General features: G+C 32.5%; 1 protein-coding gene across 5 annotated transcripts in view; it reads right to left on the bottom strand.

Annotated features, from left to right (window-relative positions):
• LOC126815477 (fibroblast growth factor receptor 2) overlaps positions 1 to 14,657 on the bottom strand; it is an 85,110-nt gene that overhangs the window by 19,668 nt on the left and 50,785 nt on the right. For all 5 annotated transcript variants that reach the window (XM_050541137.2, XM_050541140.2, XM_056099479.1 and 2 more), the window contains exons 3-5: positions 5,869 to 6,016; positions 4,534 to 4,658; positions 4,004 to 4,066 (exon numbers count right to left, since the gene is read on the bottom strand). In XM_050541137.2, the coding sequence (XP_050397094.1) occupies positions 4,004 to 4,066; positions 4,534 to 4,658; positions 5,869 to 6,016 (336 nt within the window). The remainder of the gene's footprint in view (positions 1 to 4,003; positions 4,067 to 4,533; positions 4,659 to 5,868; positions 6,017 to 14,657) is intronic.

Raw genomic sequence — 14,657 nt, 5'->3', positions numbered from 1 at the left:
AGTGCAATACAAACAGAATATTAGGATTTTCATATTTTTGCAGGAGACAACAAATCCCAAACAATGGAGTCAAATTAAAGGAAATCAACTCCAGGCTGTGTTGGTTGACCTCATCATTTTATGAACATTTGATCATTTCAGGAGAGTTAATTATATGAAAGACTGAATAACCCTGGTGATAGCACTAACATTGTGATTGTATCACAGAGAAAGTTATTTTAACATAAATAAGCAGAATATCGCAAGCTATAGGTATACCTCTATACTAGAATACGATACACAGAAAACATGACCTATACATAATTTAACCCTTACAAATATGTAACCTTAATGATATACCATGAACTTCCAACCACTTCATTCATTCATCATAGTTGACAGCCAAAATGAACAAAAAATGGGAGAACTTGCAAAAAAGTTATCTAGAAATTTCAAACCCCTACATGTGGTATGGTATTTGGTTGCTCGATGTTATTATCAAACCTTGTAAAATGCGGGAGACTATTGTCAAAATTATTCTATTAAGACTAAAATCAGATTATGGCCTTCGGTTAAAATTGAGAAGCTTTATTTGAAGTTAATGATGTAATTAAGGCCTTTGTTTTAAAGTTTTCCACGATGGTTCAGTGAGTAAAGGACTGGGTCATTAACCAGGAGGTTCTGGGATTTTTCAGAGTAGTTTCCCCCTGTCAGTTGGGGCAGTAACATGCAAATCAAACAATACTTGGCAGATGGAATTAAACAATAAGTCGGTGGAAAGCTGCTGTCTGGGCAAAATGCCCCCTATAACACTGTTACAGAAAAGTAGGACATTAAATCCCCATTTTAAAGTTTTTATTTGCTTGATAAAGAGGAGAGCATCTTCATTAAATGTTGCACAGTAATAAATTTAGTGCCTACTAGTGAAAAGCAAAACTAGTATGCTCTTGAATTTTTTAATGCTCTTCAGTGCCGCCTCTCACTAGACACAAATTAACTTTTCTCTTCAAAACTCATCTGTCATTGTAGGCTACTTGAAAATTATATATCATTCTGTCCCTTCCATCACAAACAATTTTTACAAATGGCTGCCATTAATTACACCAACAAGATGTTGTCAGGCAACAGTTGCTGTTAGCAATCAGTTTAAATCGACAAACTTTCTTCCTAAGTTTGACAACATTTCACCCAGTTATTTAGCAGGTGAATTCCAAACTCGTTCTTTCCATCATGGTAAAAGTATTTAGTTTCATTCTTTAAAGTTGTTTCCAGAAAACTAACTCTACTGCTCAACTTTTAACACCAACGATTGGAGTAAAATATACGCTACATTGGCACGCCTGATTTTATCTGGGTCAGTGAGAGTGGCGCTGGCTCACAAACTAGGATGTCCCCGATTTGATCCCCATGTCAGCTGAGAAAGTTCCCCAGGATTTTCTAGCTCAATTAACTCTAGTCAGTTGTGCAGGACAGAGTGTCTGGCAAGGAAAATCATTTAGTTCCTTGAATGGTACAAAAATTGAGGTCCTGTGTATACACTGGCATGCACGTGAAAGAACCCTAAGCAATTCGAATAGTAGGTTAAAATGCCACTGTCTGGACAAAATTACCCCATTAGCTGATTGCATGGAATATGTTCATTAGCTCAGTTGATCCAGAAAAGTGAAATGTTACACCATTTAATTTTACAATTTGAGGTTTTAAAAATTGCAATTTCATCCTCGATATTGAAATCAGTTTGACCTTTCTCAATCTTCTATAAGGTAAATCATTAAGTAATTTAAGAAAACGAAAAATATCAATTAATTAATTAACAGAGTAATGTTGAAAATATCATTTACAGTTGAACGTAATGATTTATTTAGATCCAAGTAGGAATTAATGTCATTAATTATCCAAAAGGTAGTACGTTATATAACCAATAATTATGTGAGCTTTCACAAATACATTATTAACATCAATACAAGTAATAATTTGTCCAAACGAGCTTTCTAACCATTCGCATCAAAAATTAATCAAAATTCGGCAAAAAGCCATCAAAAAGAAATTGGCCACCTTTTAGAAATATTGGTTATCTGTTAATACGAAATAAAAAGATAAGCTAATTGAATTCACAAGTTGATTACATTGGGTTAGTTAATCAAACTTCACATCTTGATGAATAACTAATGAAGTAACATCTTCTGGAAACAGAACCCGTTTCAATTTCCTCCATGTTATTCCACATGTCATAATATTACTACACCTCTCATTCCATGTTTACGCGAAGAACTACTTTTTTTTATTAACTTAATTCTTTGAACTGGTGGTCTAATCTTAAAATGTCTGTTAAACAGGAGAAGTTTTTGCTTTAAAAATCCTGTGTTATTTCAAGGTTAATACCGATCCCTGATTTTTTGTTTTTTTCAAGTGGTAAAGTATTTTTCGCTGTTTAAAAATAAAATGCCTTATATTACCAGATAAATATCTAGATTTTGACATTCGATAGGTGTGCCGATGTCTAGTATTTCCAATACTTTATCAACGAACAAATCCATTAAATAATTATTACAATTCATACAGAATATTTGTAAATAGAGAGACATAAATAAAATTTATCATCCACTCGACACAAACTAGGTAATTTTGGGACTAACATATGGTTCAATTTTATTTAAACAGCTTGCACGTAAAGGTCTTTACCAGTGGGAGGAAACCGGAGGACCGAAGAAAATACACGAGGTTGGGCAAATGATCCTACTCCTTGTTATGTACTAGCTTGGGATCAAAACCATGCCACCTGACACAATGACAGATCTTATGATCTTGTACCAATCAATCACCCCCCCCACCCATTGTAAATAGATGTACATGTTATTTAAATTAACAATTATTCATAGGGAGAGAGAGAGAGAGGGAGAAATGGGGTTTAACGTCCACTCGACACAAAGTGGGTCATTTCTGGACTAACATATGGTTTAATTTTATTTCAATAATTCGCTTGCGCGTAGAGGTCTTTAGCAGTGGGAGGAAATCAGAAGACCTGGAGAAAACCCACAAGGTTTGACAGGCAACCCTACTCCTTGTCATGTACAACCGGGGATTCAAAACCACGCCGGTTGACTCAATGACAGGCCTTATGATACAGCGCGCAGCGCATCATAGGAAGAAGATGCATAACTTTTGGAAATAAATTAGGTTTTAATTAAATGTACAAATTTGGGAATCATATTTATTCTATTTCTGTTAAGAATACTAATAAAACATTTAATACTTTCATTGATAACATATTAAAAAATATTAAAATTGATAAAATAGATAAGAATAAGAATACAAATAAAATATTGAATGTTTTAAGGACTTTAATATGCTCCAAATATTGTGAACTTTTACAGTAGATTTATGGCTAAAACTTAACGATATTTTGCTGTCATTTACCTCCCTTGTTGCAACATAAACTTTTTTTTTGGTAAAACATAATCTAATGTTGTTTAACAAATTAGCCATGCATTTGATCTCTATCTTGTTGTTGTTTTTTCAGTAACTCTTTTGTGCTGTTTGATAGTTTTTCAAATTTTTTTTTACCAATTGTCTGTGCATTATATGGAAATCAATTAGGGAGCATCCATTAAGCCCAATCTTATCAGGGAGAATTTATTTGGCTCATTAGGTTAGCAGATGCGTCTGGCAGAAAATGATCTTCGCAGACAACAATTTATAAACTTCTAGTCACTGATACTGTGCCTCTTTTCACTTTTATTTGACCTTAAAAAACAGATCAGCTCACTAATATAGCAGAAGTTGTTTTTCAAACTAACACTGAAGGGAAGGATGAGATTTTAATATCCTCACAGGGTCAGATCCAGTAACTTTATATCATAATTAAACAATTCTAGCTGACTAAAAAGGTTTGTCGTTCCATCTTGTGTAAACTTCTAGAACATGATTTTGGTTAAAAAAGAAGCTCAACTTCTAGAACATACTTTCGGAAATTAACTTCAGACTATAACCAAATATATTTCTAAATAATTCAAGATTAGCTTACCTGTACCCGAATTATCTGTATCATAATCATACATCTCCCAATCGTTCACAGGATCGGTGTAATCTGGAAAAGAACAAATCATCATTTGTCAGGGATGGCACTTGTGAGGCTAACAAAAATGGAAAGTCCTTCGGATGATATGAAAAACCAGGTTCCACCCTCAAATACATTAGAGTGCGCATAAAAAAACTTTGTTTTAATTCAAAGAACAGCAGGATGATATGCTGCTTTCGCGGCAAAATTCTTCCCCACATGAACATAACCATTGAAATGGAAATAAGTTAGTCTCAAAATGTTGAATCAGAAAATCCCATTCAAATTTTTGTTTGTTGAGAGTAACTAATGATAATTTTGGTTTCCATCAACTTACCGAAGAAACTATAATAAAGTTCAAAGATTTAGTACAATGAACATAGACATTTTGCTCTTGATGGTACATTGGATTTGGTTGATCTGCTGTTCTTTTCTTTTTTTTTAAATCCATCAACACTTTATTAAAAAGATAAACTAAGATCTATAATGGTACTTACTGAGAACTGTGAGGGTAAAATTCACCCACAACTCCCCAAATTCATTCTCAGCATGACAAGAATAAATCCCAGAATCCTCTTCTGTCACAGAAGCAATGGAAATAGAATACCGACGGATTTTAAACCTGAAAATAAAAATCTCAAAATGAAAACAAAATCATGGAACAAGCAAATAGAATACTATTTAATATCTCAATAAGAGTTATTTCAAGAGTAGAGAGAGAGAGAGAGAGAGAGAGAGAGAGAAATGGGGTTTAACGTCCACTCGACTAAAACTAGGTCATTTCGAGACAAACATACGGTTTAATTTTATTTCAATAATTTGCTTGCGCGTAGGGGTCTTTAGCAGTGGGAGGAAACCGGAGGACCCGGAGAAAACCCAAGAGGTTGGACAGGCAACCCTACTCCTTGTCAAGTCAACCGGGGATTCAAAACCATGCCAGTTAACTCAATGACAGGCGTCATGATACAGTGCGCACGTGCTAACCATTCGGCCATCCAAAACCCCTATTGCCAGAGTAGCAAAGTCTTTTGTTTTTTTCACACAAGGAATCAAACTACATGTAATGTAATCATCACCAAAAGTCTAATCTATATAAATAAAATCAAAGATATCTGTGCCTGTGTGTATGTTTGCCCATCATGCTTCGTCGTCACGATCCATGAATGTTTTAATCCATGGAATTTGGCCCCAGGCAAATTGGACCTGGGTGAATCGCGCTTCCACACCCACACCCACATGTGGTATCAAAATACTAGCATGACCGTGTGAATGTTTTAGGCCAAGGGCAAATTTGGGGGCCCTGGCAAATTTGGGCCCTCAGTTAAGCCGCATATCAGAGAGAGACTAGTAGTTAAAATAAATTCAAGAGATTTGGAGGTATATCTAATATCAACTGATTACTTGTATGAGGTATATTAGATTTATTTTTCTTCTCATTACCAGGAATAGCGGGCAATAAATCATATTAATATACGCCTCTGTTTACCAAGAGATTTAAAAGTACATTTAACATCTTTTTTGCCATAAGACATTAGTTTTTTTCTCTTTTTTTTTATTACCAGTTGGGGTACAATCAATTATATTAATAATTTCCCACGCTTATATCATATTTCAACTGCCTAGGGATCTTAAAATTGATAGGTCATTGAAAATAGACATCACTATGTAAATATTCAGTAGAAAATCATAATTGTCTCATGCACTAAAAATAGTACCAGGTAAGTGCAGGAGGACTGCATTACACACAAAGAAAACGATAAGACAAACCTGTGGACACAAACTACACAGACATTGCAAGCAATAAACAACAAATTTCAAATAAAAAGACCTACCTTTCTATATGATTCAAGATCAGTTCATTTTCATGGTACCAGCTTAAGAATGGTTTGGGACTTCCTTGAACACGACAACGGAATTTAACATCTTCTCCAATACCTACTTTGATGTCTTCTTCTGGAAAATGTTTCAAGGTTGGTTTACCTGAAAAACACATAAATAATTCATAAATATATCATCAAATTTTAATCAAATAATTATTTTCCTTATGATTGTACAATTTCTGAAACAATGTCAGTGTGCTATGGGAATTTTTGATATAAATTTTTTCAATGGAATATGGTTTAATGTCTTTCAACACCATTATTAGGTCATTTTGAGAATAACATAAAAAAAAAATTGTGAGCAGGAGAATTTTGTCCAGCAGACAGTTGCATTTCCGTCTATGTATTCTAACTGCCTAGGGGTATCTTTTTTCGGTAATGTCAACCAAGACAAGCAGGAATCAAGTTTAGTTCCTTCACAACCCCTACAGGGAATCTTATACTCTAACTATACAAAGAACAAACATGTGGTACCTTCAAATCCTGCAACTGTATAATGAGAAATGGGTTCTTAAATATGCTGCACATGTTGCTTTAAATGCAGTTTAAGTTATGATCTATGTAGGTAAGTAAAGTATATAAATATAGTTGATATATAATATATATAGTTGATATATTGTATTTCTTTTACTGACATGTTAGTAAACTACAGATTTCTACCTCATTTAACATCAGGTAAACTCGAACAACATAAATCTACCTATTCTTTCAACACTGTCGACATGGCTAATAGCCAAACATCAATTGCTATTATTCAAAAATCCTTTAACTTATACGCTCTGCTGGTTAGAATTCATAGTAAATACAGCGTAAATTACGAATGAATTATATCTAGTTTTAAATAAAAATTATATGATCAAAACAAATAATAACATTGGAATTACCTAATCGTAAAGTCTGGCTCTATTAGTCAGAATTGATAGTTAAATTCCACTTCAAAAGAGTAAATTACCCTTGTACAATAAATATTTAAATAAAGGTTATATCTTTTTATCCATATATCATTTAGAACTGGTAGGTTATTTTGACAAGACTTAATCAATAGCAATTAAATGTCTGGATATGGTTGTATGACAAAAAATGTCAGGCACTACTGAAGTTGTATGTGACATTTTGAACTTGGTGTCAACCATGTATTATAAATTCAAGAAATACAGAAAATAGACAAATCTGTGTTTGAAACATGAAAGGTACCCGAGGAATTGTATAGGAGAAAGCCTATGATAGACGCCTTATTTCCAGGCTTGAATTGCAAGATTCATCGTATTCGGTTTTGGTTGGGTGGCTTTCAATAATGGACCCTCTTCCTGTCCCTGTTGCACAAAAAATAAAGATATAATCAAGATCAGAAATATCTTTCTTCAGAATGACTTAGAATATTTCGGAAAATGATGAATTCAGTCAGGCGGTGATTGCTGAATGATTGACAAGCGATGAATTATGATATCTGGACCCCTGCTACCAAAAATTAACTTATCTCTTGCCATAGTTTTAACAACTTTGATAGGTATATCAGCAACTACTTAACAGTATCAAACATCTTATTATAATTTATCAGTTTAAATATATATTGATATATTACTTATATAAAACTTTTTGCTTCTATCATGGTGGTCTGTAAATGGTAAGTAATCTTTATATTATGGCTATGAGATAAATGGCTGATATTTGCAATCAACTTTTTCCTTTAAAGTAACATCTACAGGGCTTGGTTTATGGTAAGGAAATCATTACATTATGAGTAATGGAAAGAAATGAGTAATGGAAATGTAATTAATTACATTTGAGGAGCCTCAAATTTTAGTGTAAATGTAGTAAAATATGCTTATATGACCCAAATCAAATACATTAGAATTAAAACAATAGTTGTAGTTTTGTTTTGGATTCAAGAAGCTGTTGTAATAGTCTCAAAAATAATTCGCTAACTTCTGCCATCTTCTTTGTTGGGAGCTTTTAATTTTTCTTAAAACAAAACGTACACATGTAACAGCTTATAAAGTTTACGTTTTTTAATATGTCGACTCCCACTATTACTTTATGTCAACATATCGTTATTGTTTTTATCAAATGCTACATGTGCACTGAGATAACTTTTATATGTTCACTGACACCTATGTCTTGATCCTTATTTGTTCTTTGATGTCGATCTTGCCATTGAAACAAAATGGGGTTTAACAGCTTACTTTTCTGCAACGACTGGGCTAATGAAGAGATGCATATGCTATATATTGTGCTATGAAGGAAATTTTGCCTGGACAGCGACAATACAACCTATTCTTATTTCAAATTCCATCTGTCAAGAGTTCTTGGCGTGTACTGTTTGGGGGCATAAAATGTTTTCACTTTCTCGAGAATCAAAAATTAAATGAATTTATTGACTTGAAGAAGGAAAACAGCCTTTATAGATGACCTTGCGTCAGGAAAAACATTGTCAATCCAATCCCACCCAAAAAGAATCGACTTCCAAAATGGGTTGCCATTAAAAGATCCTCAAGTATTTCAGGCCGATGTTTGACTGGTAGAAATATTTTCACTGAACTTGCCGAAATCTTGGCAGGCAAAATAATGACATATTTTATCCAGGTTCATCCAGAAGCAACACGACATGGGACAGAATTAAACAAATACAAACAAATAAAACATTGTTTAACAAGACTTCATGGCCCACATTCCTTCGCTCACCGGTTAAAAATATCTGTCACATGATCAAATATTAGCGTCCAACTATCCAAATCACGACTACCCAAATATAAGTATCGGAAAACCCTTGTCAGTTATCAAATTGGTCCTTAAAATTAAGTTTGATATGTGTTTTTGTTTTGATATGGTGATTGTTTTAGATAAAGTAAATCAATAGATAAATAAGACTTAAATTCTTTACTGAAACCAGCCATTATTAGCTTTTAATTGATTCTGGTCTCAGAACTTTCGTTAACATAAAATACTTGTTCAAAATTACTTGTATGTAATAAAACTTGTACTAAAACTTCATGTGAAAAGTAAACTTTTGAATGGAACTTTATATGAAAGTAAAACTTCTTAACAGAACTTTCTATGAAAATAACACTTCACTTTATGTGAAAATATAACATAACTATATACGTGCAAATAAACCTTCTTAGAGGAACTTTATGCAAAACTAAACTTAATGGAAGCTGTATGTGAAAATTGCATGTCTTAAAAGAACTTTATGTAAAACTATAACTTTATGGAACTTTATATGAAAATTATGTTTCTAAATGAAACCTTATATGAAAATTACGTGTCTGAATGGAACTTTATGTGAAAATTGCATGTCTCTGTGTGTCAACAAATTTTCCATCCTTAAAAGAAAGTAATTTTTTCCCCCCATGTACTTCCACCAACTGATTAATACCTTCAAAATGTCTACAACATGGCTACAAAGGATGATCAGAATTTTTAAAGGATGTCCACTCAAAATTGTCTGGATTCCATCTGACCAAATTACATATTTTGTCACTTGCTGACATTTATTTTCTATTGACACTTGGGTCAAACTTTAATGGAGGTATTAGCCATGATGCTTTCAAAGCCAGTTTAATACCTGAGCAAATATTATACCCTAGAATTAATTAACCACGTTAGAATTGTCAAATTTGTCAACTGAATAAATATACTTTATACTGAGAAAGAGGAAATGCTCATTCTTATGGAACCTCTATAAATCTTTGACAAATAGTAAAAAGACTTTTATTAAGTTAGTTAATGACAAGCTTATTTGTATGTTGATTCAATATAAATTACAGTCCCAATATCCCAGAATAAATGCTAAATATAGGACCATATTATATCCCAGAATAGAAGTAAATATAGAGTTTAACACCATATTATATCCAAGTTAAATATAGAATATAGGACCATATATCCCAGAATAAAAGTTAAATATTGAGTTTAACATCATATCATATCCAAGTTAATAATAGAATATAGGACCATATATCCCAGAATAAAAGTTAAATATAGAGTTTAACACCATAATCCAAGTTAAATATAGGGTTTAAGATCATACAAAAGAATTTTAGTCAACATTAGTTTAAATTGATAATTTTAGCTCAAGTTATGGTTTACATTGGTTTCTACTAATTTCACACCACCATCTGTATGTGTAATGATAATTCTGCTGCACTGTTCATAAAAGCCAGCCAACAGTCTTTTCATTGCAATATCAGATTTTTTAAATATTCAGATGAGCTTATTTAATTAATAACAGACTTTACATTAAAACAGTACATTTTTTTACTATTGATAAATAAGTATATGAGAAATTTGGCCTGTTCTTGACAGATATTAGCAAACCCTTCTCTTGATTATATACAATCAAGTTAATAAGCTTTATGGATTGAAAGGCAACCACATGTTCCATATTGTGTGTTATAGCTCTGAAGATTACTATCTTTTGATTTCGTTTTTTACAATAAAAAAATATAAACGAAACTTCAATAAAAATCAAATGTTACGATACGATCCCACCATATATCCTTTTAATTCCAGAAATTATAGGAAGATACATCAAAGTTAACTTAATTTTGCTTCTACAGCATGTTACTAGGATTAACGACCCTGGAAAATATTCCTTAATTTTATAGATGAATTTACTTATAAGTGCAGGTCTTGAGGCAAATGGTCAACAGCTGTTCGAGGAAATGGTTTATCAAGCACCTTCAAGTCTTGGAATTGAGAAAGAAACTTTTGAAGTTGTTACTTCAAAAAGACAAACTATCATCAACGGAGGGCTGCTTCGTGATGGTTGCCGTGGCACTACAGCTACATTGTAGCAAGATGTTCACACTTTAGGGACTATTTTTTTGTTTTGTTAGCCTGTCAAAACAACCACGTATCCCTCCGATGATGTAAATAGAGCCAAGATGGTGGAAGAACAGGGTCTCGCGAGATGAAATAAATCAACCTAAATGATTGACAGGCTGTTGTGAGATGTGATTGAAGTCCCCATCTGTGACGTCATCAATTCTTAAGAATTATTTTGATCTTTGTTCAGATATAAGTGCTAAGTCACCTTGGTTTCCATTCGTCCTATGGTTAACCTCCCAGAAAGTATCTTAATCTTAGTTCCATTCAATTAAATTAATAACCAAGAAATGAAAGAGGCATTAAGATATCAATATGGTTCTTATCAAGAATTATTGTATCTACTTGTAGTTCATATAAAATGAAATGGGGTACAACATCCTACTTTTCTGCACGGACTGGGCTAATAAAAACAGGATGTTATAGTTGAATCTGACATATTTAATATTGTTCCAGACCTATATTTAAAACGTTAACAAAATCACAGCTAAAAGACAAATCTCAACCAAACCAAATGCCAGGCACAAGAGGAACCGCATTTGATAAAGTCTGAATTTGTGTCTGACAATGACCTGTGACCTCTGCCTTATTTCTAGGCTTATGATTTTGAGACTAACAAGGCACTTTTTAGACGTAGATGAAGACAACCACTCTGAAATGAATCCCTCACAACATGAAGTAGCGATTTGTCTACCTCGTCCATGTTTAGAATTAATATGAAACCAAATTTACCCCCACCCCCCAAATATTTCAAACATTTGTATGATACAAATTCTTCCTTTAGTCTCGTCTTATGCACAGATTCAATTGGATGATCCTTTTATTATATTGTGGTGAACCTCCTCAGTACGAACATCCGCAATGTACATACGATATGCATGAAGAAAGAAATGTCTTAAATGAATATTTGTTTAAAACCGATGCAATCTTGTCCACCCCTTTGTGCTACAATATAATACTTACAAAATTTTTAAAATCATGAATAATGACATTAAGTTGAGAAGATTTGTTATTATCAAATTGTTCCACCATATCAAATAACCAAATCCCCATCACCATTATCATTAATATAAGACTAGTTTATTTACATTTTGTTAATTTTATTTATTTAACTCTTCAAATATATATACATACTTATATTCAACCAGACAGAAAAGGTCGAAGGTCAGGGTATATAATGCAAAATATATATTTACATTCTTGAAGCTTTGTAACATACACTGGTTTTTTCTTGTATTTTGAAGAGTAAAATTGAAGCATTGTGATTCAAAGTAAATCATAGAAAAAGATTATAATGTAGGCTTTATATTTACTGTATCTTATCAAATAAATCAGATAAGTAAAATGTCGGGCATGACAATTGTCCGTCATTTTATTCCTAACATGAGCTCATTATTTTATGATGTCATAGAACATTGTCTATATACTTTGGCACACGAAAAAATGTTCATGTACCAAATAAATACTGAATATGCTTTCATGATTGGATGAGTTAATTGGAGATTATTGCATAAAAAGACACAGGTCGTTTGGTGCCTAACACTTGACCTCCATATTGTCTTTTAGCAGTATTGAAGCAATATGAAGACAAGACAGGTACAGGTAAATGAGTTAGTATCAGAATGAACATGTACTCAAATTGATAACTTAACATTTAATTAAGGAAACTAAACCAAAATATTAATTGTATATAATCTCTTGGATTGGATTCAATCACACACAAAAAAAGAGATGTCAAAAGATTTAGCCCCCACCTACAGGTGGTGGTGTAAAAAAAAATAAAGAGAGAAAGAAATGGGGTTTCACATCCACTCAACACAAACTTTGTCATTTCGGGACTAACATATGATTCAATTTTAGCAGTGGGAGTAAACTGTCAGAACTGAGAAGTGGAAAAACGTTTTATGGTATTACCACGACAGTGAGCCATTTCAGCCTTGAAGACACATTTAACCACGTTAAACTGGGAGAAAATAAACAACCTTAAATTACTGTTGTTCTTTTGATCTAACCCTAATAGTAATATATCTCGATATAGTCAAGAAAACACAAGTCATAATATTATGGTTGTACTGAATAGATTAAAGAACTTAATAGACTCATCTATTCTAACCCCAGTCTATCAAAATGATAGAAATTCCTTTGATAGAAACTTTTCATTATTTCCAATTGTATACTGTAGTCTAAAGATACAGAAGTTGTATAGTATACTTGATTTACCTATATATAAATAAGTACTACTTGAACCTGTCATCAGGTTTATTGTGTGACTTGAATACAATATATTTTTTTACTACTGTATGTATAATATATACAGGTATATTATGATGAATAAAGATGTAGGTATATTAAAGGGACACTACCATTACACAGACATCAGACCCCCTTTATTTGGTTGCCTAACTTTCATTATTTACAGGAGTACCATCAAAGCTTCTTAGCTACGTGAACTCCTTCTCAATAAATTTGATCAAATTTATGTTGAATAATCTTTAATCAGGTGGTGATCATTGCCTTGAAGACACTTGATGAGAATATCAAAAGTACCCAGGTTAGGATTAGGCATAAGGTCATCAAGTCGAAAGCAGGGAAGTACTGGGCATTTTATATAAACATTTATTTAATTTAATGAATTTGGATCTCTATAATAACCTATCATAAACTTCCAAATGACTGATCAAGGAATGAAAGAACACACCAAGTCATTCAGTGAATGTCACTTTAAAATCAATATTGAAGGTATGTCAAGAATCTTGTAAGCTCCATTGGTAATTGTGATCCGATATTACTGTACAGTCTCATTATGGGTTGTGGTGGTCAGTTTGGTCAGTATGTGGTCACATCAAATACCCAAGTATTCTATTGTATTCAACACTGACCATGATATAGAAATGAAATGAAACAGTTTAATGTTCTATTTTTCTGCACTAAGAGGACTAATGAAGATGGGCACACTCCACTCCATGCTATGACAGAAATATTGCCTTAACAGCGGGGCTACAACCTACTCTTATTTCGAATTCCAACTGTCCAGTGTGTTTTTTTACACATATGCACATAGGACCTCAGATTTTTTGTTCCATCCAAACAACTAGATGCTGTTCCCTGCCCATAATATAGACCCAACTGAGCAACTTCAATATAAACTGTCAAACCAATGAAAATTTTAAAGTAAATCTCCCCCAAGACAATTTATGTAAACCTGGATTCCTTCTACAAAAAATTTGTGAACATATGTCATCCATTTTGTCAAAAAGTTATTCATCTAATAAATCTTATACTTTGGATATTAGTCATCATTTTTGTATATTTATGACAGCTGAAAACAAATTTATAACCATATTGACGGTCAATTAATCCCTTAAAAAGGTAAGCTAGCCACACCTTAACAAAAACAGCGTGATCACCATCCAGACAAATATACTTGAACTCTTAAGTAAAAATCAATCAAAAATTCAAAAAACATTTTTTGAATCTACAAAACTGGGAGTCTACAGGTGTACCCAAATTTTTTCTAATTTTAATCAAAATGTCAAAATGAATTATATTGAGGTATTATTACTCGAGAAAATTATCAATCATAACATTAGAAAATCAAATATTTAACTAAAACAGGTTTCAAAATAGACGAATAATTAACAAGTCTATACAAACAAAATTTACCATTCACACATATTATTGAAATTTTCAGAATGAATAAAATGCACCCTGAATATAAGTCCAGGCAATATTGAAATATAATACTGAGTAGTTTCTTCAATACAATCCCAGTGTGTATTTAACAGAAAATTAAGAATTGGTTCCCCCCCAAAAATAAAAATCTATGGTGAATGAAACATTTTTTGAAAATGACCGTTATGAATGATGAAATTTGAGTTATAGTATTCTCACATGTCTACCATATTTACCCACTG

The sequence above is a fragment of the Patella vulgata genome, chromosome 3 (genome assembly GCF_932274485.2).
Source record: "Patella vulgata chromosome 3, xgPatVulg1.2, whole genome shotgun sequence".
Taxonomy (NCBI): domain Eukaryota; kingdom Metazoa; phylum Mollusca; class Gastropoda; family Patellidae; genus Patella; species Patella vulgata.
The sequence above is the reverse complement of the archived record's forward strand: the minus strand, read 5'-3'. Positions and strand labels throughout refer to the sequence as shown.